Genomic DNA, 24,927 nt, shown 5'->3' on the forward strand with positions numbered 1-24,927 from the left:
GATCCGGGTACGTACAGGGAACTAAATGTTTCTATTTGCCAGCACAGAAAGGGACTTCGCTTACAGTAGTAGGATCAGATGGTTTATATATGCCATGCCTCATGACGACACTAATAGGAGATCCATTCTTCTGGTTACTTTTTGACTTTTATTTGATGCTTTGTTCATATTTTCACAGAGCTAAAGAATTGTTTTTTTGGGGGGGCAAAAGGCCTGGATTTATCCGGGCAGCCCCAGAATCACTCAGGAGAGACGTAAACTCTTCGTAGCGCAGGAACAAGTTACTTTGGATACAGCTGCTACCTTTTTTCTTAAGATAGCCATGTAAATGTCTTGTTAAATTTGATAATTTAGACGGACGTTTTTTGATCCAGCCCAGCTAAAAATCTTTTTTGGGTGCTAAGAGATCTCCCAATGCCTCTTGATAAAACTTTACTACCGCTTGATGGTTCTTTCCTCTCAATTAAATCCCTTTTTCCTGTGCCCCCTCCTTTCATGTGATAGATTAACAAACAGTACCGAGATGGTAGTTTTCTTTTTTTTAATGCTGTGTACTGGTTTCTTTTTTGATATCATAAGTTCTATTTTGTTTCCTGTTTGCAAGTTTTTACTTGTAATTTAAGATAATTACAATAAAGATAAAGAACCGACTCTGCAGGTGAGAAACCCCTTTCGCAGTTCATGCTGGTTTACAGACACAGGCCCCATAACCGGATCCACCAGAGCTGGCAGAGATGACTGCCACTCGACTGCACACCAGCTTGAAAGACTACAGAAGGGAAAGATGTTTTTACAAAACGTACAACCTTTTCCCAAAAACTCCAGTTCGACAAGTTATTGTAAAATAGACTGCAGACATGAAAAGCAGGCCATTTTAATTCAATTTCATGGCCCTGTTGCTTCAGTCAGAGCAGATGGCACTTCTTCGGGGGGAAATAGATGGTCATGAACGGTGCTGAGAACCTGTAATGGCAAGTGGAAGACCTGGGGAAGCAGGCGGCATTACAGAAGGGAGAGCAGGGAGGGCAGACAGAGTTACAGAAGATGCTCTGAATACGCAGCGGTTGCTGGGAATGTTATGGCGAGGCAGACAATTACAGCAGCTTGCAAAGAAAAAAGTGACACCCATGACACAACATATCAGATACCCTCACTGAAAAAGAGGACCCGAGGGCCACGTCACTCCCTCCCCTACTCCTTTCCATCATGCAGATCGTCACTCAGTTCACAACCCGCATGCAAAAAACCTGGGAGAAGGCTAGACAGCACACACCTCTTTCTTCTAAAGTATGAGAGGTGAGATGAGAGGGAACAAAAAGAAGAAAAAATGAAATGATGATGATGATGAGAGAGAGGAAAATGAGAAGCCCTGCCTGCTTCTGAAGGAGAGGTTAGCAGACTAGCACTGCCCCAAGTCTGGAGGAAACCCACTTCTCAGCCAAAATTACAGGTCAGTAAGAGTGCAGGACGTGATCACACCATGCCCTTTGTGCAGGAAGCATTAGGGCAAATGTCTGAAAGGCTGGAACAGTTTTCTAGCACATATCATACAGTCACAAACGTTTTTTCTGCATAGGGCTCCTCACAGCCCAGCTGGGTGCTTGGATAGTCAAAAGGAAATCTCGTGCCTTTCAGAAGTTCTCCCATTGCATTATGTTTGAAGACTGTGTGTGTGAGATCACAGTGAGGAAAATGACTTGGGGGAAGGAAGATGAGGCTTGGACACTTAAGGAATTATTTCTCGAGACCTTTTCCCCATAAGCACAGAATTACCATCCCCCTCCTCCAATTACCTCCTTCAGTCCTCTGTTCTTTATGTTGAGTTTCTTTGCATTCACAAAGTCAAAGAGCTTCCCATATTCTTCCCTGAGGAACAACAAGGGACGGTTAGAAAATGACCGCTAGACCAGGGTCACCCTGAGATACAACCTGGAACCAATAATGGAGGGGAGGGGTAATTCCAAAGAGAGAGACTGAGATCCTTCATTCTAAGGAAAGGCAATTGCAGGGAAAGAGGGTGGTATTTATCCATCCTAATACAGAGGCAGCAAGTGGGCAAAAGGAAAAATACAACCAGCAGAGCATGAGATTATAGGACTGGGAACATTTGGAGAATGGTCAGCACTCAGGGCATCGAGAGAGAGAAAGACACAAAACGTTTCTCAGTTTTATGTTCCTATTCTAGAGCTGATACAGGTAACACTGCACCCCCCGCTCACCAGCGCACAGAGGGCAAACGGAGCGTCTCTTACCTCTCAATGCTGCTGAAGGTGTACTGGCTGCCCTGCTTGGTCTCTATTTCAAAGTCAAAAGATCGCGTGGTCGTGGTTCCTCTGGCGAAGTTGACAAATGCGATTTCGTCAAATCGAATGTGGACAGGCGGCTTGTGGACATAAATGAAGCCTCGCTCCAGGGGGTAGAGAAGCCCCGAGCTGGCCTTGTAAGAGCAGGTGATGCACTGAGCCCCGGAGTGTCTACACAGGGACAGAGATCATCAAGCGTCAGACATTCAGCCTCGCCATTCCTATCCTGCCCTCAGCATCCCTCCGCCCTGGGAGTTTTCTGGCATAATCCACCCCCCCCCCCCCCCCCACCCTGCTTACCCCTGGAAGTTTCCTGGCACAGTGATTTTCCGGTTAACCAGAGCCTTCATCACTCTACTGACCATTTCATAAAGTGACCCAGACATGTTCTTTGTCAGCTTTCCCTCAAAACGTTTCTCCACCTCATCCCTGGAAAGAAACAAGAAAAAAAAAAACTGGAGAAACTATTGTGCCAATTACATGCAATGACGTCAATGTTAAGAGCTATAAAGAAAACTTGTTATAGCAGAGTCTGAGTGCTACACCCACCGCTGCACAAGACGTCGTACTGCTAGGGCACTACAGGTTGTTATACGGCTGGGTATCGTTTCCAGGTCTGCAAAAGGGCTCCTGCTGAACAGAGCCACCTTCCACCCAAAGCCCTGTACTGCAGGGGACCCTAAGGAGAGCTAGCAGCAGTAGCCATCCCTTTGCAGCAGGCAGATCAGGACCTCTCAGACAATGATTACCGCAGTCCTCAACTAAAAATAAAATGCTTGTTCTTACTTCATGCTCTTTTGAAATTGAGAATTTTTTTTTTTTTTAAGTAGTTTGAGAGGCTGAAGTAGCTTTAGGGAAATAAATTGTTGAGCATCAACCATGCAGGGTTCCCAGAATCAAACCTAAAACTCCCATTTAGCTCCAAACTTTACTGTGGTATAACCGTACAAAATGTCCACCCGGATGAAGCAGGAGCGGGTCTTATCCTCGCTTATGGGCACAGGCTTTGCCTCCAGTGCCTGCACCTCCCACAAGCAGCGAGAATAAAAGTCAGAGCCTACTGCCGAACGAGCTGTAGATTCTAGATGACCACATCCACAGGCTCCATAACTATCAGCCAAAGAATAAGGAGAAATCACAACGGCACAGGCAAGGTACGAGAGGGTAAAAAGTGGCAGCTTTCTCTTGGAGATTTGTATATTACACAACACAGATTCTCACTCATTCATGTTCAGGGTAAGAGAGATGTCTTCATCCTTAGAGAAGAGCAGGATCAGGAAGTGATATCGTGTCTGACCCTGTTTGATTGGAGGATCCAGGCTTATCTAAAAGCAGAGGAACAAGAATCAGAAATGAGCAAAGCACCAGACACAGAATTTAAAAAATTTTTAAAAAGCAGCAAAGCCACATAGGGACAACTTACTGTGTCAGGTGAAGAAAGGAAAATTGGTTCTTACCTGCTAATTTTCGTTCCTGTACTACCATAGATCAGTCCAGACTCCTGGGTTTATGCATCCCTGCCAGCAGATGGAGATAGAGAAAGTTTTAATGACTCTGCTACATAACCCCCTGGAGCCACCTGCAGTTCCTCAGTATTGACCTGTACCCAAGCACAAAAAAAAAAACTTGTAAAAACAACTTAAATATAGAAAAAAATTTTTTCAACAAGTTTGTATCTCATACCATGAAAAAATTATATAGTCTGTATCAAGAAAGCGCAGCTGAGCGAACAATTCTCCACCTCCACAGATCCGTGGTACTACAGGAACGAAAATTAGCAGGTAAGAACCAATTTCCTTTCCCTGTACGTACCCAGATCAGTCCAGACTCCTGGGATGTACCAAAGCTCCCTAATTAGGGTGGGATCTGGAGAGTCGCACTCACAAGACACTCTTGCCAAATGATCAAGACTCCGGATTACCCACATCCAGATGATCGTGCCTTGCAAGGGTATGCAGTAACTTCCAAGTTGCCACTCTACAAATTTCCTGCAGTGAAACCAACTGAGCCTCTGCCCACAAGGCCACCTGAGAGCACGTAGAGTGTGCCCTCAAACCTTCAGGCATCTGATGCCCTTTGAGAATGTATGTTGATCCAATAACCTCTTTGAGCAACCTCGCAATGGTAGCCTTGGTACCTTTCTTCGAACCGTTCCTCCATAAAACTTCCTAAAATCATTTGTTACCTTGACATATCTCAACAAAGCCCTGCGGGTATTCAAAAGTTTAAGCTCCCGCACACGAGGCGAGGAAGAATCCAACTCCGGAAAGGCCGGAAGCGCCATCGTCTGATTCACATGAAACGCCGATACCACCTTCAGCAAAACGAGGGGACTGTCCACAAGGACACTCCCGAGTCCGAAATCTGTAGGAATGGAATACGGCAAGACAAAGCCTGCAATTCAGAGATTCTCCTAGCTGAACAAATTGCCACTAGAAAACAACCTTTAGGCTCAAATTTTTAAGTGTCGCTCTCCGAAGAGGTTCAAAAGGCGTGTCACACAAACCTCTGAGAAAGATTCCAGGATGGACAAACTCTCCTCACCAGAGGGTGCAAATTCTTAGCCCCTCCGAAGAAATCTAACCACATCAGGATGAGAAGACAGTGTGCAACCTTCTACATTACCTTGCAGGCAAGCAAGAGCTGCTACCTGGACCCTAAGAGAGTTGAAAGCCAAGCCCTTGACCAAACCTTCTGAAGGATAAAATCTAAGATACCAAAGACTGTAAGGCCTGCACTCCATTAGCTATACACCAGGCCTCAAAAACTTTCCAGACCCACACATATGACAACAAAGTAGATGTCCTTCTAGCCTGAAGAAAAGTAGCAATGACCAGCTCTGGATATCCTCTGTGGCTCAAACACCACCTCTTAAAAGCCAAGCCCTAGACAAAAGCGATCGGCCTGGTCTGAAAATATGAGGCCCTGACGAAGAAGGCTTGGAAGATGACTAAAGCATAAAGGCCCGTCCACTGCTGAGTTGACCAGATCTGCAAACTACAGCAGACATGACCACTCTGGGGCTACCAACACCACTTTGCCCGGGTGTCTCTCTAGCTGATGCAACACCTTGCCTACCTCAGGCCAAGGAAGAAATACATAAAGCAGAACCTCCCAAGACCAGGGTAGCACCTGAGCATAGACTCCCTCGGCCCTGTACTCTCGCCTGCAACTGTAAAATCACTATCTTCGCATCGAGACAAGTCGCCATTAGATCCTTTTGGGGACAGCCCCACCTTTCTTGGATTAGCTGCATTGCTGATTCAGATAGTTCCCACTCCCCCGGATCTAGTAAACTGCAACTTAGAAAATCCGCTTGGACGTTTTCAACCCCTGCAATGTGTGACGCCGCTATCTGGTCCAAGTGTTATTCCACCCAAAGGATTAGCTCCTGATCCTCCTGGGCCGGCCGCATCCGGATCCCCCTGGTCCTGAGCCATCAAAACCCCCGGATCTCCGGGAGCACCCTCCGAAGTGGCTGACTCATCCGAGTCCTCACCAGGCGGAGCAGGACCCAGCAAGCACTGAACCATGAATGGCCTCGGTTTCAGGGACTGCCCAGGTCTAGAACCCAAGCCCAGACCCACAGGAGGAAAAGGCTGATTCCCCAGCCCTGCCTGCTGAGCTAAATACGCTTCATCGAGAAGCAAAATAAAATCAGCTGAAAAAGGTCTGGGAGTAGCAGGAATCTGATGGGAGCCAGCTACAGAGGAAGCAGACACCGGTAGCTCTGAGGCAACGTCCTCATCTAACCTTCCCTGCTCCTCCCCGGAGCTCGCGCGGACCAGGGAAAATCCTGCCCCCTCCCTCTGTTGGCACGAAATCCAAAATGGCCACAGTTGCCGCTGCAAAGGAGAAGGCGGCCTCGACCCACTCCAAACCCCGGCGCGTGCAGGGAAAGCCGCCGCGGACAAGCCAGTACACTGCCTACAAGGTTTAGACTCAACCGGTCCCCTCCGACGGCCCTTCTCCCCCAGAAACACACAGCACAGAGTCTCGAGTGGCTCAGGCCTGCCGGCGCACACCACACACAGAGCCATGCACCATAAAAACCACGGTGGGAAAACCCCCGTGCCGAGACTGGAAAAAACCCGGGAGAGGCAAAAGCAGCCCTTCTCCCCCTTGCCGCTGCCTCCACAGAGAAGAGAGCCACCCCTTACCTCAGCTCCTCTGGTTCCTGACTATTTATTTATTTAAACACAGACAGTCATTGGGAACATCTTATTGGTTTACAGATAACATAATGCAGCAACAAGCTTTACACGGAACAAGTAACATAATTGGAGCAACAGGATTTAAATGGGACAAGAAAAAAGGGGATTAAATCTAAAGGGATCAAAACAAGGGACAAGGAACAGGGTATAAAATCTAACTTCCTTTCTCTTTTTTTTTTTAAACTTTAATAAACACAAAAACTCCCTCAACATGGAAGACAGAGCTGTCCAGCACTACAGGAGGATCAGCCTGATTCAAACAGAAGAGGCACACAGAAAAAAAAAAAAAACCAACCCAGCTGCCCTGAGCTTAGAGCCACCTGAGCAGCCTCGTGAAGGGGAGGGATCTGAACTACCAGATTTATATCCCACGGATCAATGGAGCGAGCGTACAAAAAGAGGTCACCCACCCCCCAGCTCGTCCACCTCAACCAGACAGGGAAGGAACCACCAAGACCACAAAAACCCCCTTGGGAGGAAGGCTCACAAAACAAATACTCTCCAGACTGTAGAACTGCAGGTTTTGCACCATCCACCATCTGCTGGAGACAGAGAAATACTGAGGAACTGCAGGTGGCACCAGGGATTATGTAGCAGTGTAAATAAAACTCTGTCTCCATCTGCTGGCAGGGGTGCATAAACCTAGGAGACTGGACTGATCGGGGTACATACAGGGAATTCTGTTTCCTTCCCTCTGGCCCTGAATACCCTCCCAGCCCCTCCCAGGAACGTACCACAAAGAACATCTGTCTCTGGTCTTTGTGTGGCAGCAAGAAGAGCCGCAGCACTGTGGTGTATGGGATCTTGTAGTCAAAGGTTTTGCCGTGAAGGTGCAGGAAGGTAGGGTAGATGCGGATATCATAGCGACCTCGGGGAGTCAGGCATTGCAGCTCACGGAATATGCATACTGCGTCACCAGTGGCCTGGATGACATCTGCCTTGGACAGGACGTTCTGAGCAAATGCCTGGAGGAAAAGCCAGAGGCATTCACTGTAACTGCGAGGCAAGGCAACGAACAGTATAAAAACTTAAGCAACTATTCTATACATTATCCAAAGCACAACTAGTTCCACGTTTGCACAAAGAGAAGTGCTCCAGCTAGCCTGCTGCTGCCTCCTGTAAGAGGAGCTGTGACTGGCAAAATGATAGAAGCTCTAAACTCTATGGAAAGGGAGGCATTAAAGCAATCTGGTGCACATTACAGCACTAGAAAGCCCTACAGAGGAACATCTGGTGCTTTAAATAAAAACCGCTTCTAAAGGTGATAAAAAAAAAAAGTGGCATTTTTTTCAAACGCTTGTCAATTTCATGGCTCAGCAGCTGCCTCCTGCTCGCTGCTCATGTTCAGGCTCTCAGGTCTAACGGTCCCTGATCATTTTGAACTAAGGTGTCAGATTGTTTCTGCTAGATTCTCCATTTTATTCTCCACCCAAATATCATAACAGAGAACATTACAGCTGCCTTCAGAGCCCAATTCAAGCCTGCTTGGAAATCAACTGGTCACTTATGCCAACGTTTGATGACCAGGCTCCCTCGCTTATGGGGACTGAGTGCTCTCTCTGCAGCATTTCCAGCCTAAGGAGCAAGTTTGGTTGAGAAGCAAACCTGGGGCTCTTTTGCAAGGCCATGCTCCAGTTTTTGACTTTTCAAGTCAAAAGCCAAGATACCTCAGAATTGGCTTTTTCTGTTACCCACCTCCACGGGATCCATACCATCTTCTTGAGTTGGTGGGACATAGAAGCGCACCTCCATGAGCGAGACCTCCGCATCATCATTCTGATGAAATTCTAGTGTCACCTCGTTTTTGCCAGTGGTACACTGAGACACATTACTGAGCGGCAGCTCAAATGCTGGCTGATCCCCAATATCAAAAGAAAGCAGCTGCCCTTCAATGACAGAAACAGAGGAAGCAGAGCTTGGATCCAACCATGCAAGCATCAGAAGACACAGGCAAATAGGTTACCCAACCTCTCCTCCAATACCCCTGCAGGCTGCCCCCTGTCTCCACCCAACATCCCACCCCACATACACACTTTCTGCAATGCCTCTGCAAGCCATCATCCCTTCTCCCCTCCAACCTTTTCCAATTCCACTGTAAGCTGTCATCCCCTCTCCCCTAACCTTCTCCAACGCAGCTGCATGCTGTCATCCCCTCTCCCCTAACCTTCTCCAACGCAGCTGCATGCTGTCATCCCCTCTCCCCTAACCTTCTCCAATGCAGCTGCATGCTGTCATCCCCTCTCCCCTAACCTTCTCCAATGCAGCTGCATGCTGTCATCCCCTCTCCCCTAACCTTCTCCAACGCAGCTGCATGCTGTCATCCCCTCTCCCCTAACCTTCTCCAATGCAGCTGCATGCTGTCATCCCCTCTCCCCTAACCTTCTCCAATGCAGCTGCATGCTATCCCCTCCCCCAAGCGTTCTCCAATGCAGCTGCATGCTGTCATCCTCTCCCCTAACCTTCTCCAATGCAGCTGCATGCTGTCATCCCCTCTCCCCTAACCTTCTCCAATGCAGCTGCATGCTGTCATCCCCTCTCCCCTAACCTTCTCCAATGCAGCTGCATGCTGTCATCCCCTCCCCCCAAGCGTTCTCCAATGCAGCTGCATGCTGTCATCCCCTCTCCCCTAACCTTCTCCAATGCAGCTGCATGCTGTCATCCCCTCCCCCCAAGCGTTCTCCAATGCAGCTGCATGCTGTCATCCCCTCTCCCCTAACCTTCTCCAATGCAGCTGCATGCTGTCATCCCCTCTCCCCTAACCTTCTCCAATGCAGCTGCATGCTGTCATCCCCTCTCCCCTAACCTTCTCCAATGCAGCTACATGTGTCATCCCCTCTCCCCTAACCTTCTCCAATGCAGCTGCATGTGTCATCCCCTCTCCCCTAACCTTCTCCAATGCAGCTGCATACGTCATCCCCTCTCCCCTAACCTTCTCCAAAGCAGCTGCATACTGTCATCCCCTCTCCCCTAACCTTCTCCAATGCAGCTGCATGCTGTCATCCCCTCCCCCCAAGCGTTCTCCAATGCAGCTGCATGCTGTCATCCCCTCTCTGAAATGCTCCATGTTCCACTCACAGAACCCCAGAGGTCTGTGCGTGGAACAGGCTGCACATGTAGACTCCAGACACAACTCTGGAGTCTACATACGTAGATAAGACAATGGTGTAAGGAAGAGGATTTCAGTTCTGTCAGGAACGGGGCAACATTTTTTTGGGGGGGCGGGGGGTATGTATTCTGAAAGGATGGGCTCCACCTTACCCAGGGTGGAATGAGGTTGCTGGCACTAACCTTCTAAAAGGAGATAGGGCAGTTTTTAAACTAGAACATGGGGAAAAGCAGACCTTATGTTCTTATGATTGCTCAGTAGTGCATGGTTCAGAGGGAGGTGTTTTCAAAGGATACTAAAATAAGAGGGCATCCAAGTAACCCTTATCAACTGATAAGCAGGTTGTTAAACAAAAAACATACTTTGAAATGTTTGTAAGCCAATGCCAGAACTCTAAGAAGTAGAATGGGAGGCGCTAGAATGCATAGCACTGAATGAAGAGGTAGACATAATTAGCATCTCAGAGACCTGGTAGAAGGAGGCAGTGCTATACCAGGATACAAATTGTAAAGGAAAATTGGTTCTTACCTGCTAATTTTCGTTCCTGAAGCACCACGGATCAGTCCAGACCAGCAGGTTTAAGTATCCCTACCAGCAGATGGAGGCAGACAACAAAACTTTGAGGCACTGCTACATAACCGATAGTGCCACCTGCAGTCCCCCCAGTACTGACCTGTAGCCAAGCCAAGATGCCCACCTTAACAAAACCCCCAATAAAACTTGGGCGAACAGAGACTTAAAGTTGGAGCCCCCTGCAAACTAGGCCCTTTTAACTTAACAAAACATACCCCAACTATGTACAGTCATCATCACTCTGATCAAATCGAATGTCAGCTCAATCAGCTTAGCCATCTCCAGAAGTGAGAACGTTTTTTGTCAGAAGGGGACGGATCTCTGGACTGATCTGTGGTACTTCAGGAACAAAAATTAGCAGGTGAGAACCAATTTTCCTTTCCTGTTCGTACCCCGGATTAGTCCCAAGCCCCTCTATTCTGGGCGGGAACCCGAAAGACTTGCGTGCAATGCACTGCCCCCAAACATCGCGTCCTCTGGAGTGCACACATCTAAGCGATAATGTTTGGTGAAAGCGGGAGGGAAGACTACATCGCTGCATGACAGATCTCCTACGGAGAAAAGCAGTTGACACTCTGCCCACGAGGTCACCTGCACCCTAGTGGAATGCGCTCGCAACCCCTCCGGCACCAGCTGGCCCGTGCAGATGTAATCCGAAGCTATCATCTCCTTTAACTAGTGAGCAATCATGATCATATGTTTGTCCATTGAACAGGACAAACAGATGATCCGATACCTTGAGATACCGCAAAAAGATATGATGCACATCTAACCATCGAAGAATTGCCTGCCAAGTTCGAAAAGGCAGGAAGCTCAACCACCTGATTAAGGCGAAAAGAGGAGACTACCTTTGGCAAAAATGAACAGAACCATTCATAAAGAGACTCCATTGTCTGAAAAATGGAGGAAAGAGTCCCTCATGACAATGCTTGCAGCTCAGAAATTCACCTAGCGGAACAGATAGCCACCAGGAAAACAGCCTTCAGGGTTAAATCCTTCAACGATGCCATCTGCATTGGCTCAAAAAGGGGCCCACACAGCACCCGAAGAACCAAATTCAAATTCCATGCCAGGCAGATGTGCACCGGAGTATGCAGATGCTTTGCCCCTCTCAGGAAACGAGCGAGATCCGGACGAGACGCCAGCGGCTTTCGCTGAATCCTGCCCCGCAGGGAACCCAAAGCTGCTACCTGGACCCAAAAGGAATTATACGCTAACCCCTTAGATAACCCGCGCTGCAGAAATTCCAAGATCTGCGGGACGTCCATCTCTAAGGGCTGAACTCTATTCAGCAAACACGATTCAAATACTCTCCATACCCGGACATAAGCCACTGAAGTGTAAGGCCTCCTCGCCTGAAGCAAAGTTGCAATGACCGGCTCCGAATATACCTTCAAACAGAGCCACCGCCTCCCAAAAGCCAGGCTGCTACACAGAAGTGATCCTCCTGGTCTGAAATTAAGGGTCCCTGATGAAGTAACCCTGAGAGATGAGCCATCTACCGCGAGACGCAGAAGGTCCACAAACCACGGCCACCGCAGCCACTCGGACACCACCAGGATCACCCTGACCGGACAGCACCCATCTTACAAGTGGCCACAGAGGAAACACATACAGCAAGAGGTGCGTCAGCCACAGTTCAACGCGAGCATCGATGCCCTCTGATCCGACCTCCAGCCTGCGACTGAAAAAGCGATCTGTTTTCGCATTTGCCGGAGTTGCCATGAGGTCTATCACTGGTTTGCCCCATCTTGCGTGCAGCAAGTCGAAAGCTTCCGCTGACAACTCCCACTCCCCCAGATACAGACGCTGTCTGCTGAGGAAGTTCGTTTGCACGTTGTCTACTCCGGCGACATGAGAAGCAGCTAGTCTCTCCAGATGTTTCTCTGCCCACAGGAACAGCTCCTGCACTTCCAAAGCCACTAGACAACTCTCTTCGTACCACCCTGACGACTGATGTACACTACTGTCGTCACATTGTCCGAGAATACTCTCACTGATTTGCCCCAAACGAGCAGAAGAAAGGCCTTGCGCACTGCTCTGGTTTCCAGTCAATTAAATCGACCAAGCCACCGCCTCTGGCGACTACTGACCTTGGGCCAATTTCCCCAGGCAAATCGCCCCCCATCCAGAGAGGCTGGCATCCGTGGTACAAGCACCCAGTCGGGCATTTCCAGATCCATTCCCCTCTCAAGATTGTGCCACGACAGCCACCACGAGAGACTGGACCTGGCATCCTCTGGCAACGGTAATGGAAGCTGAAATTCCTCAGACAGCGGATTCCACCGGGGTAACAGAGCCCACGTGTGAGCAAAAGCCCATGGCACTAAATCCTGCATAGAAGCCATGGACCCCAGGACCTGCAGGTAATCCCAGACCTTGGGCACCACCATGCTCTGCTAACCAAAGAATCTGACTCTGCAGCTTGAGGACTCTCTCCAAAGCCAGTAACACCTTCCCCAGTTGGGTATCAAAGCGAGCGCCCAGATACTCCAAGGACTGAGTTGGCTTCACATGAGGTTCATCATCCAGCCCAATGCTCCCAGAAGCTGGATTGAGTTGGCTTCAAATGAGGTTCAACCACCAGCCCAATGCTCCCAGAAGCTGGAGTACCCACTGGACTGAACGACCACACTCTACCTCTGACTTGGCTCGAATAAGCCAATCATCCTTCCTGAGAGCCGCCACTATTACCATCACCTTTGTGAATGTGCATGGCACTGTCGCTAACCCAAAGGGAAGAGCTTGCAACTGGAAATGTTCTCCCAGAACTATGAATCTCAGAAACCGTTGGATGCTCCGGTCGAACAGGGATATGAAGGTAGGCCTCTGACAGATCCAGGCTGCTAGAAACTCCCCTTTGCGCACCGCTCCCCTTTGTGCAGCATCTCCATCCGAAACCACGGCACCCGGAGGGCAGCATCCACCTGCTGCAGATCGAGAATGGGCCGAAAGGTCCCTTCCTTCTTTGGCACCACGAGGTACTCTGAATACCTGCCCCCTCTAAGGGGGCACTGGTTCCAATGGCACGTAGAAGTTGTAAGCGCTGGAGCGTGTCCTGCACTGCCTCCCACTAGCTCCGGGAGATGCAGCGGGAGACTACAAAGGTGTCCCTGAGCAGCCAAGAAAATTCTAAGGCGTAACTGTCTCTTACCACCTCCAGGATCCACCACTCCAATGTTATTCTGGTCCACCCTCGTGTACAAAAACGGTCACCTGTCCCCAGCTAGTCCACCTCAACCAGACAGGGAAGGACCCATTAGGACCCAAAAACCCCCTGAAAGGAAGGCTCATTAATCCAAAACAGACTCCTGACTGCACAACTGCAGGTTTTGCACCATCTACCATCTCCTGGAGACAGAAAAATACTGAGGGACTGCAAGTGGCACACTGGGTTATGTACAGGGTCAGTGAAACTTTGTCGCCACCTGCTGGCAGGGAGGCAAAACCCAGGAATCTGGACTGATCTGGGTACGTACAGGGAAACTACAAACTGGTGAATGATTTTAGTGCAAGGAAAAATCATGGAAAATCATATTCTAAAGAACAAAACCACAGAACATATAGAAAAACATGGTTTAATGGGACACAGCCAGCATGGATTTATACAAGGGCAATCTTGCCTCACCAATCTGTTACATTTTATTGAAGGGGTTAATAAACACGCTGATAATGGTGAACTAGTGTATGTAGTGTATTTGGATTTTCAGAAGGCGTTTGACAAAGTGGCCCATGAGAGACTCCTGAGAAAATTAGAAAGTCATGGGACAGAAGGCCCTATTGTGGACTAAATGGTCAGTTTTCTCAGTGAAGAAGGACAAACAGGGATCTGTACTGGAACCAGTGCTTTTAATATATGTATAAATTATCTGGAAAGGGAAACGAGTGACTTGATCAAATTTGCAGATGATAAAATGGCTCCCCTATGAGGAAAGGCTAAAGAGGAGAAGAGACAGCTGAGGGGAGATACGATAGAGGTCTGTAAAATCACGAGTGGAACAGAATGGGTAAATATAAATTGGTTATTTACTCTTTCAAAAAAAATACAAAGATCATGAAGTTAGTAAGCAGCACATTCAAAACAAATTAGAAAATTAAGCTCTGGAATTCATTGTGGGAGGATGTGGTTGAGGCAGTTAGTGTAGCTGGGTTTAAAAAAAGGTTTGGACAAGTTCCTGGAAGAGAAGTCCATAAACTTATTAACCTAGCAGAATTAGGAATAATCACTACCATCCTTGCACGACAGCAGCATGGGATCCATTTACTGTTTGGGATCTTGCCAGGAACTTGTGACCTGAGTTCGCCACGGTTGGGAACAGGATACTGGGTTTGATAGACCTTCAGTCTGACCCAGTGTGGCAGCTTTTTTTTTATGCTGTCGTGCTTCTTCCCCTCTCCAAGCTCCTCCAATACAAAGCTACAAGCCGTTGTCCCCCCTCTCCCCACCACAACCTTCTCCAATGTAGCTGCAAGTCTTCACCCCTTTCCCTGCCCCACCGCCTCCAATTCAGCTGCATGTTTATCACTACTTCTCTCCTGTCTCTAATGCAGCTTCAGACACCCCCCCGAATGTTTACAGTACAGACACAGATCCTCATTTTCATAGCATCCCCTGTTGAAAGTGGCAAAACCGAGCAGTTGTGGTTTCCATGTCCAATGATTCTGCTCCGACTTCAGCAAGCCATCTCTCTCTGCACCATGTGCAGCACAAACTCACCTCCAAACTTCACGGTCCCCCAGTTCCAGCCTTTGACACAAAGGTCCTTCTCCACCAGATCCACCCGAAAATGAGATTTAAAGAATTCGGAGAGCTTCTCAAACTCCTGTAACAAGGGAGACCGGTCACAGTCAGCACTGCTAGAGCTTGACGACGACGACTTGGGTATGGGAAAAGCACCCACAGGCTGATGTGAGAAGGGGCACCCAGCATAGGCAGAAACTGATGGACAGTGTAACAAAGTTTAAGGAGCAAGAACATGCACATAAATTAGCACTCCTCCCTGCAAATGCCAAGTTAATCAAGGCATTATTTATTTATTTAGAGCTCTTTTATACCGACATTCATGATCCCAATCACATCGTATCGGTTTCCAAGAAACAATGGTGCAATACCATTAACATCAACCTGAACAATAGGCGAAAAGTGATAAAAGTTACAATAAAAACAGGGGCACTCGAACTGGGAGGAGGAAGCGCCAAAGGTATGGGTAACTCAGAGAGAAATAATATCTGGTAATATACTCAGGATTAACAAAATAGCATTAGCTGTTACCCCCCAATCAGAGGGCTGCGGAGGCTTAACTCAGGTTTTCCTAATGCTGAAAATTCAACTCCTGGTGGAGTTAAGTTGCTGGGGTTAGTGTTAGTCTACAGGACTGAACCTGGAGGTCGTGATTTGGGGAGCCCATAGCCATGTTTTATGCATATTTTGGGGTCAGCGTGTTTATTTAAAATCCCAATGCATTAGTAACAATGGTAAACGACAGCAGTAAAAAAAAAGTGTGCCCAGCCGGGTGTTTAATGTTATAACCGCCCCCCCATGGCTTTCCTGGAAGTAAAATACAAATCATTTCGAGGCCGTTACGGACTGAACCACTGTTCTGTGCAGATTACCCCAGTGCTTTGTGTTCCCATATTCTGACCCCGAAAGGGGATCCTCTATCATTATCCCATGCTTTTTTGAATTCTGCTACTCTCTCTCCCCCCCCCACCCCCTCTGCGAGGGCTCGCCGTGCATCCACCAGCATTTCTATGAAATAATATTTTCTAATGTTGCTCCTAAGACTACCATTTTGTAACTTCACACTGTGACGCTGAGACCCCGCCCCTCCCCCCCTCTTACTTCTACAGCTTCCCTTTCATTGGAAAAGGTTTGCTTGTGCGTTAATATCTTTCAGGTATTTATTTTTCTCTTTATTGAATTTTCCACTGTAGTTACATTTATAAAATAAAAGGAAATGACATGCAACAACATATCAAAACATAACACTCTACCAAAATAAACATAGATCTGCATGCATAACCCACAACCAGGGGGAGAAGTAAGAATATAATATATGCTAGCCCATAGTATCTACCTATGAGGATATGCCTACGTACACAATAACAAAATAAAGATCTTCCAGGTATTTAAATGTCTATCATAACCTCCTGGCTCTTCTCTAGGGTAAATAGCATCCAGTTCCTTATAATTATTACCCCTGGGGGAATTCTGTGCAAAAAAATTGAAAATTCTGCGCACACATTTTCTAAATTCTACACATTTGTCAAAATAATATTTTTTTGCAAATTATTCTGCATTTCAGTGCAATCCAGTATTTTCATTGAAATAATAGTACAGAAAACAAACAGCCTTCACATTTTCCCACTTAGCAAGGATCTGTAGCACCTTAGGCAGACCAATGTAACCCCGCCCAACCCACCCTGAATCGAAAGTGCCCCTCTTACAGTGGTAGATATGGAGAGAGTCATGTTCTCTCCCTCCCCTCCACCCCCCATGACAGCTCTCACCTGCCCGCCCCAGTGGGCGGGCAGGCATGGTCTTCAGGCAGGCTCACGGAGCTAGGCTGTAAGCACAGCTGCGCTGCCTCCCGCGAGCCCGAAATTATTGCTACGATAGCAGCAGTGTGGCCTGGATTCTGCAAGTGAGGGAGAAATCTGTGCAAATTCTGCATTACGCGACAGCGCAGAATTCCCCCAGGACAAAAACTATAATTATAGTCACCATTACACACAGATATTTAGAAAGAGGACCTTCACAACAGCCACGGCAGGTTTTAGATATTAATATAAACCCTTGGTCTTAACAGATCATATATAATCACTGGTCCATGCATTACACTTTTTAGGAATGTCTCCAAGACCCCATGCCATTTCACCTCTGGACTGTCTCTATCCTCTCTGATTAGAGCCTCTAGAATTGAACACAGTATTTTAAGTGGGGCATCACCGCCTCCTTTTATCGACTGGTTATGCCTCCCTATTCAGCCTAGCATCCCTCTGGCTCCAATCATTGCCCGTCGCAATACTTTACTACCTTTAGACACTATTTTCCCCCATTGTGTACAGTTCTTTTAGATTTCAACATCCAAATCCATGGCTCTGCATATTTTCGCATTGAATCTTAAATTGCCAAGCCTTCGATTACTCCTGGGTCACTTCTCATCCTGCCTGCTTCCTCAGGGGTGTCCGGACTGTTGCAGATTTTAGTGTCTTCCAGAAGAGAGACCCTTTTCCTTCTAAACCCTTCTGCAATATTGCTCAAAGATAGTGAATAGATCCGGTCCCAGGCCCGACCCTGGAGGCGCTCCGCTTACCACGCTCCTCTCCTTGGAGAAGGCTCCGTTTACCGCTGCCCGTTATCAACTTGCAGCCAACTCATTCTTAATACAATCCACCACCCTGAGTCCCTCTCCCAGGCTGCTCGGTTAATGCATGAGGCCTCTTATGCGAGACAGTATCAAGAGCTTTGCTGAAATCCCAAGCAAATCGCATCAAGAGCGGGCCCAGATCTAATCCCATAGTCATCCAACCAAAAAAAGAAAGAAAGAAATCACATTCGTTTGGCACGGTCTCTCCCTGCTAAAACTATGCTGCCTCAGAGCCTGCAACTCGCCGGATTGTAGGGAAGTGAGGATTAGCAAGCGCTCCCACAAGCCAGGGGGAAGGGGGTCACCCGCCACAGATGTGTAAACGGCGGCGGTGCTGTGTTCCCTGCGGTAGGTGCCCTGCTCTACCAGTTAGGTTCACTCCAGGTCTGTTAGCAGTGGGCCTGTGGCACTTTTTTTTTTTTTTTTTTTGCGGGGGTAGTGGTTGTGTCTCTTTTTTCTTCTTCACGTCTTGGCCTGCGGTGACACCCTTGCCTTCTGCGGAGTGGATCACTTGCTCTGTTCTCTCTCTGTACCAGACTGCTCAGGAGAAGGGCTCAGCATTAGGGGGGGGGGGTCATTATTCTTGTTACTGGTGTGCTCAGAACCGGCCACGCTCCTGAGAGGAGTGGACAGGCACTGGGATGTGTGTTTTTTCCTCTCCAGGAGGATTTGTTTCCCCCTTCTGTACCTCCAGAATGTAAGCAGATAGCAGGTGCAGGGCTGTCTGATACGAGAAGTGCCACTGGAGAAAGGGGAACAGTGAGTCAGAAGCCATTAAAGAGATGGACTGTGTGGGAGCCTGATGGGCTGAGCTTAGCACCTACTGCTGTATCCTTTCCTTCAAGAGAGTCTCCATTAATTCTTCCACCGCAGAAGTCAGGAGTACCGGTTTGTGGTTTCCAGGCTCCTCTCTGCTACTACTTTCGTGGCTCCCAGAACCTCTCTGAGCATACCATTAGTTTATTGCATTGGGAATTTTCAGTTGTTTGTTTTGGTTTTTTTTAAAGAACATGAGCAAAGCACATATCTTATACTCGCATCTCTTACATCAGGGCTGGGGTTCGTTTACAGATCGGTGCCAATGGCACACAGCAGCTCCCTATCCGGACATTTCACGTAAGCATTTCCACAAAGCAAAAATCCCAGCCTCCCTCTTAGGAAAGAAAAAAAAAGGGAGAGGTGCTGTGTTTTCAGTTCTCTCTGCCCATGGGCACCCATTTGTAGATGGGGTCTGTGTTTTCACAGTGCCACCCTGTGGCTAAGATCTGTAGTACACCTCAATGCAATGCACTGCGAGCAGGACCCTATTTCCAAGGCCCGAGATTTCCAGGAAAGATCCCAGCCTGAGGATAATCATCAGCCACAAACTGCAGTCTTCTTACATATGACTAAATAGCTCCTTGTCAAAGGGGACAGACTAAGCCAGCCCTTGTACAGAAAAACAGGACTACAGCTCCATATACGTGTAGATGCATTTTTTCAGGCTGGTTCGGAGCCTAATAGTCTCACAAACTTTACGCCAGTATCTGGAAACCACAAAAATTCAGCCCTGCAGCGGGAGAACCAGTCTATCTTTGTTAGAACAAACAGCAACCTCACACCATATGGCTGTTTCCAGGGAGTTCATTTTATCCTGAGTTAGTTTCATTAAAAAGTCACAAACACACCAGTCCATCTACACCCATTCCAAGCCTTCCTCCTCTGCTTTACACAGAAACAGTGAAGGACGGCAGATGAGGATCAAGGCGGCCCATCCTGACAGCCCAGCAGCATTTTTCTCTATACTTTGGGTAGAGACACAAATTCCCATACCCGCACCTCTTCTCCTCCCCCACCCTTTCAAAGTACAACCACTGCCTTATAGGGTTGTAACTGCTGCTCCTCGCAGGCTCCCCTAGCGCTCCACCGCCAGCCTTTTGCCACTGGGGATCTTCTACATTTATCTCGTGCTTTCTTGAATTCCATTCCCATTTCTGTCTGCACTACCTCCTCCTCCTCCGCAAGGGTATTCCAGGCTTTCTGGGAAAAAGAATAATTTTCTGACTTGCAGCTTCATATTGTGATCCCTATTTCCACAACTTTCTTTCCAGTGAAAAAAAAAAAGCATTAATAATTTCAGGTACAAGTGTCTCTATCATATCTCCCCCTCCCCCACCTCTTCTCTCCTCTAGGATAGGGGCTGGCAATATTATTCTGCAGCCTTTTCCCATCCTGTGCATGTCTATAACTTTAAATTTCCTTAGCATGCTCTTTGGTCTTCCTTTTCACAGCTTTCCTTCAGATTCACAGTCTGATCAATGGTACTGGAATTAGGGGGGGGGGGGTCTTTTATGCAGAAAAGCTAACCCTTTTAATGATTTATAGGTTACAGGCAAATTGTACGTCAATTGTTAGGACAATATCTTTCAGCGCTGTAAACTTGCAGCTTCTGCAGCACAGGGGGTTCAATATTTATGTAAAGAGCATTTTTCAGTTTTTAATTTTATTTTACAAAAAATGCAGAGAAATAATGAATTATGACTTTAAAAACGTACTTTAAGAGCGTACAGGTTTGCAATAAACATACTGTCTGGAACAATCTGTGTTAAGTGTCATTTGTAATTCATATAAGTCTGCTGACTTTTTAGGGGGTTGAATACTTTTGCAAGCCACTGTTCATACTTAGCTCCTCAACTTTCTTCTCATATGGCTTCTGATGCAGACCCCTCACCATTTTGGTTGCCCTTCTCTGGGCTGCCTCTAGCCCCTCTCTCTCTCCTCTCTGAGCTATGAACACAGTACTCTGTGCAGCCTCACCAGTGACCTATCATGGCCTCCTCTCCCTATGCAGCCCAGCATCCCTCTAGCTCTGGCCACACCTCATCACGGCTTCACTACCTGGAGATTAGACGCTATCAACCAGAGGTCTCTCTCTTGATCAGTGCACCTCCCAACATGTACTGCTCCCTCACATTTCTGCACCCCAAATAAGAACATAAGAACTTACCATACTGGGTCAGACCAAGGGTACATCAAGTACCCGGCAAGTACCCAAACACCAAGAAGATCCCATGCTACTGATGCCAGTAATAGCAGTGGCTATTCCCTAAGTAAACTTGATTAATAGCAGTTAATGGACTTCTCCTCCAAGAACTTATCCAAACTTTTTTTAAAACCAAGTAACACTAACAGCACTAACCACATCCTCTGGCAACAAATTCCAGAGCTCTACTGTGCAGTACTATTTTTTTATTTTTTTTTTTGACACCCCTAAAGCTTTCTTATCCAGTCTACTCCTTCAGGGGTGTCCATTCTGCTGCAGATCTTTTGGACACCTACAAAAAGGCAAAATGCTTCCCTTTATCGCTTCCGCTCTGTTGCTCACAAAGATGCTGCGCAGGAGATCCGGTCTAGGAGAAACAAGATGGCATCTTGACAGCATGTTCTGCTTTGAGCTCCTCAAGCCCTTGGTGACTTATCTCTAATCATTCCCCTTTGTTTTTCCAATATGCGACACAAGAGAAAAGCAAGAGTAGGGGTTTACCCCGCAGTCCCCATTTGTACCACCGCCGTTGGGAGCCCATGGATGCCCATGTGGTCCGTGGGCTGTGCTGCTGGAGAGCTCAGGAGGGGAAGTTGTGCTCCCTTCTCCCCCAGGCTTGTCAGCTTCTCTGAGCCCAGCAAGGAGAACGCCTCAGAAGGACCAAGCCACAGGCAGAGTCTCCATGCTACAATGAGGAGAGTTGCTGGCTGATGACATCAAATTCAAGTTCAGGGAACGTACCCGGAGCTACTGAAACAGCACTATTTGGTAAGAACAGCACCGGGGATCTGGATGAGATGTGTGTCCAGAGAAGAGAAGATGGAGGGGGGGGGTCAAGAGTTGGGACCTGCAAGGACCCTGCCAGTTTCTACTTTGCCTCAGGTTGCCTGGAGGAGTTTCTCTGTGGTGAGCCATCCGTATTTATCTTGGAGTCTATTTGGGATGCTATAGGAAAATTGGTTCTTACCTGCTAATTTTCGTTCCTGGAGTACCACGGATCAGTCCAGACTGCTGGGAAGGGAACATGGGGCAGAAGGGATGGATGCCTTAGTATTTCCTTGGCCCGACAACGTTCTACTCTGTGTGTTTCCTCCAAGGCCTCTGGTGGGAAAGGTTCTGAGAAACACAGAAGCTCGCCCAGGAGTGGCCTCGGAGACCATGGTTCATGGACCTTATCAATCTGGCTATTGAGGGTCCACAACAAAGTCATCTATCAAACCTGCTGCGTCAGGGTCCGGTATTTTTCAATCAGGCGAATCGCTTTTGTCTAGCGGCCTGGCTTATGAGAGGAGGCAGTTGAGAACAAAAGGTTACCCTGAGGATGTTATCTCCACTCTCCTACGAGTGCAGAAGACCTCTACTTCTTTAACATGTCAGGGTGTGGAAGGTCTTCGACTCATGGTGTAGCGAGAGCAAGGAGTAATTCCTCGTCAGGCCTCTGTTCCACAGATTCTTGCTTTTCTACAGAAAGGTCTCAGCAAGGGGTTATTCCTTTAGTTCCCTAAGGGTGCAAGTAGCAGCTTTGGGTTGTCTTCGGGGCAAGGTGAAGGGTGCGTCTCCGATAGGGTACATTCTCTTAGAGGAGCAAAGCACTTGAACCCTCCAGTTCGTCCCATTTGTCCTTCGTGGAGTCTGAATTTGGTGCTTCAGGTGTTATGTGATTCACCTTTTGAGCCCCTCAAGAAGACTACCTTAAAGGATTTAACTCTCAAGACGGTGTTTTTGGTGGCTATCTGTTCCGCTAGAAGGATTTCTGAGATTCAAGCTCTTTCATGTAGGGAGCCTTTTCTACGGATTTATGATTCTGGGGTGTCGCTCGGAATGGTTCTGTCCTTTCTCCCAAAGGTTGTTTCGGCGTTCCACTTAAATCAGTCTGTGGAGCTTCCAGCCTGTCCAGTCTCGGATCGGGATACTCCTCACACCAGAGAATTGAAGCGGTTAGATGTCAGAAGGGTTCTTCTGCGTCACCTCAAGGTCACCAATGCCTTTCGGTTGTCGGATCACCTTTTTGTTGTAGGAAGTGGTCCTAAGAAGGGACATAAAGCATCTAAGACTACTATTGCCCGCTGGTTGAAGGAGGCTATCGTTTCTGCATATATTTGCTGTGGGCGACCGATGGCTTAAGGGCGCATTCGATTCGGTCACAAGCTGCTTCCTGGGCAGAAAGCAAGTTGATATCGTCACAAGAAATCTGCAGAGCGGCGACCTGGAAATCTCTGCATACATTTGCTAGGCACTATCATTTGGACGTCCAAGCACCGGAAGTCAACTGTTTTGGAAGCAGTGTCATTCGAGCGGGACTCTCCAGGTCCCTCCCCAGTTAAGGTAGCTCTGGTACATCCCAGCAGTCTGGACCGATCCGGGTACGTACAGGGAAAGGAAAATTGGTTCTTACTTGCTAAGTTTCGTTCCTGTACTACCACGGATCAGTCCAGATGCTCGCTCATCGAGGGGGATGTTTTTCTTTGAGAGTCCGTTCGTTGATTTCTTTCACAGCATTTCTATTGGATCTCCTAATTGCCGCAGAAGAAGTTTACAGATTTTTGCTCATATGTACATAGTTTTCTTGGATTCTTCTTGTCCTGGCTTGATCTGCCAACTGGCTAAAATGGGTTTTCTGCTTTGGTAATATTAATACTGAAGAGACACAGGTGGCACACTGGTTTAAGAGGGGGTGCTCTTCAAGTTTTTCTCTGTCTCCATCTGCTGGAAGGGAGGCAAAAAAGGGTTTAAGCTGATACTATTGTGGGTCAATTGACTCCTCTAGTTGAGAAGAACCAGGACCTGGATAACCGGGTTCAAGTTCTGGAAACGTAACACAGACCTTGTATCTTAGGTTGTTAATTTACAAAACAGAGAGGATCAGGTAAAAACCATGCAGGAGGTTGTGCTTAAAGACAGTATTTGTTTATCACCTAAACTGGAGAACACCAAGAACTCTATAAGGAAGAATTTACATTTTATTAACTTTTCCAAAGTGCCACTGGTGTCCGCTAAAGAATTATTTCGAAGATACTTGCTTGAAATACTTAAGGTGTCGAAACAATTAATACTGCCAGCGTCAAGGAGACATTATCTTCCTCCATTTGAAAAAGAAAGAGGCTTGGGCAACAGGAATTCTCTTCTACTTCTGGGGATAAATTTGAACAGAACTAAGTTACAGGAAGCTTCAGCTTCTGATACGATTAAAACTGCAACTTTGATAGTTTCCTTGGCACTAGCCAGAGACTGGCTTTTAGAGCTTTAGTGAAGTTTGCTGCTTGTGAGCTAGAATATGAAGGTAAGCTTCCAATAGGTCCAAAGAATTGAGAAATTCTCCCTTCTCCACCGCCATGATCACTGATTTTATCGTTTCCATCCAAAAATGGGTAACCCAGAGGACCCGACTGACCCCCTTGAGATCCAGAATAGGTCGAAATGAACCCTCTTTCTTGGGAATCATGAAGAAAATGGAATAGCGTCCTGTGCCCTCCTAATCCTTTGGAAGTGGAACCACTACCTTTAGGGCGAGCAACTGTTGCAGTGTGCACTGGACTGCTGACTTTTCTATGGAGTTGCATGGGGAAACCATAAAAGCGTCTGAGAGGACGGATAAATTCCAAAGCCGTCGTGCACCGTCAAACTGGCCTGTTCAATCCAGGCAGGCCAAGATCCACAAGTACTGATGCATGTCCACCACCTGCTAGAAGAGAAAAAAAAACGGGCTGGCTGGTACCTGAGCAGAGCTATTATGAGGGTGACAGCAGTGAGTCTTTATTCTCCATCGCCACCTGCTGGTTGGAGTGCAACAACCCACTGCTGTGGACTGGCTTGCCTGGATGAAGAGGAATATAATTTTGAAATTATAATGAAATAATTAAAAAAAAATAAAATAAATAAAAGATGTTGAGCAAAATTGGCCCCAGGACTTATCACTGAGGCACTTCACTAATCACTCAGAGTGAATTTCATTTACTACTACCCTCACTCAGCCAATTTCTAATATGGTCGACCTAACCCCATGCTACTCAGTTTATTTATGAAACAGAAGTAAACCAAATCCAACACATCCCTGATCTCTCTACTCACCCAAGCAAAGAACTCAGATTCATTTGACATGATCCGCCTCTGGTAAAACCCTTTGCCTCGGACCCTATCCACAGGATTGTAGCTTTGTTTACTTCTTTCCTTCAGCAGATCCTCCCAACAATTTTCCCACCACTGAAATAAGGCTAACTGGCCTGCAGTTTCCAGCCTCCACCCTGTTACCACTTGTGTGTCCATTTCTAGTCCTGATCCACTGAACAAATCCCTCCTTAATATTCCTGAGATTTATCCCATCCAGTCCGATGGCTCTGCC

General features: G+C 47.4%; 1 protein-coding gene across 4 annotated transcripts in view; it reads right to left on the reverse strand.

The window, feature by feature from the left end:
- The window catches only part of SSRP1 (structure specific recognition protein 1), a 66,974-nt gene that overhangs the window by 14,963 nt on the left and 27,084 nt on the right, over window positions 1-24,927 (reverse strand). For all 4 annotated transcript variants that reach the window (XM_029574799.1, XM_029574800.1, XM_029574801.1 and 1 more), the window contains exons 4-10: window positions 14,914-15,019; window positions 8,213-8,403; window positions 7,252-7,482; window positions 3,525-3,628; window positions 2,604-2,732; window positions 2,253-2,474; window positions 1,794-1,866 (exon numbers count right to left, since the gene is read on the reverse strand). In XM_029574799.1, coding sequence (XP_029430659.1) covers window positions 1,794-1,866; window positions 2,253-2,474; window positions 2,604-2,732; window positions 3,525-3,628; window positions 7,252-7,482; window positions 8,213-8,403; window positions 14,914-15,019 — 1,056 coding nt within the window. The remainder of the gene's footprint in view (window positions 1-1,793; window positions 1,867-2,252; window positions 2,475-2,603; window positions 2,733-3,524; window positions 3,629-7,251; window positions 7,483-8,212; window positions 8,404-14,913; window positions 15,020-24,927) is intronic.

The sequence above is a fragment of the Rhinatrema bivittatum genome, chromosome 13 (genome assembly GCF_901001135.1).
Source record: "Rhinatrema bivittatum chromosome 13, aRhiBiv1.1, whole genome shotgun sequence".
In the NCBI taxonomy this organism is placed as follows: domain Eukaryota; kingdom Metazoa; phylum Chordata; class Amphibia; order Gymnophiona; family Rhinatrematidae; genus Rhinatrema; species Rhinatrema bivittatum.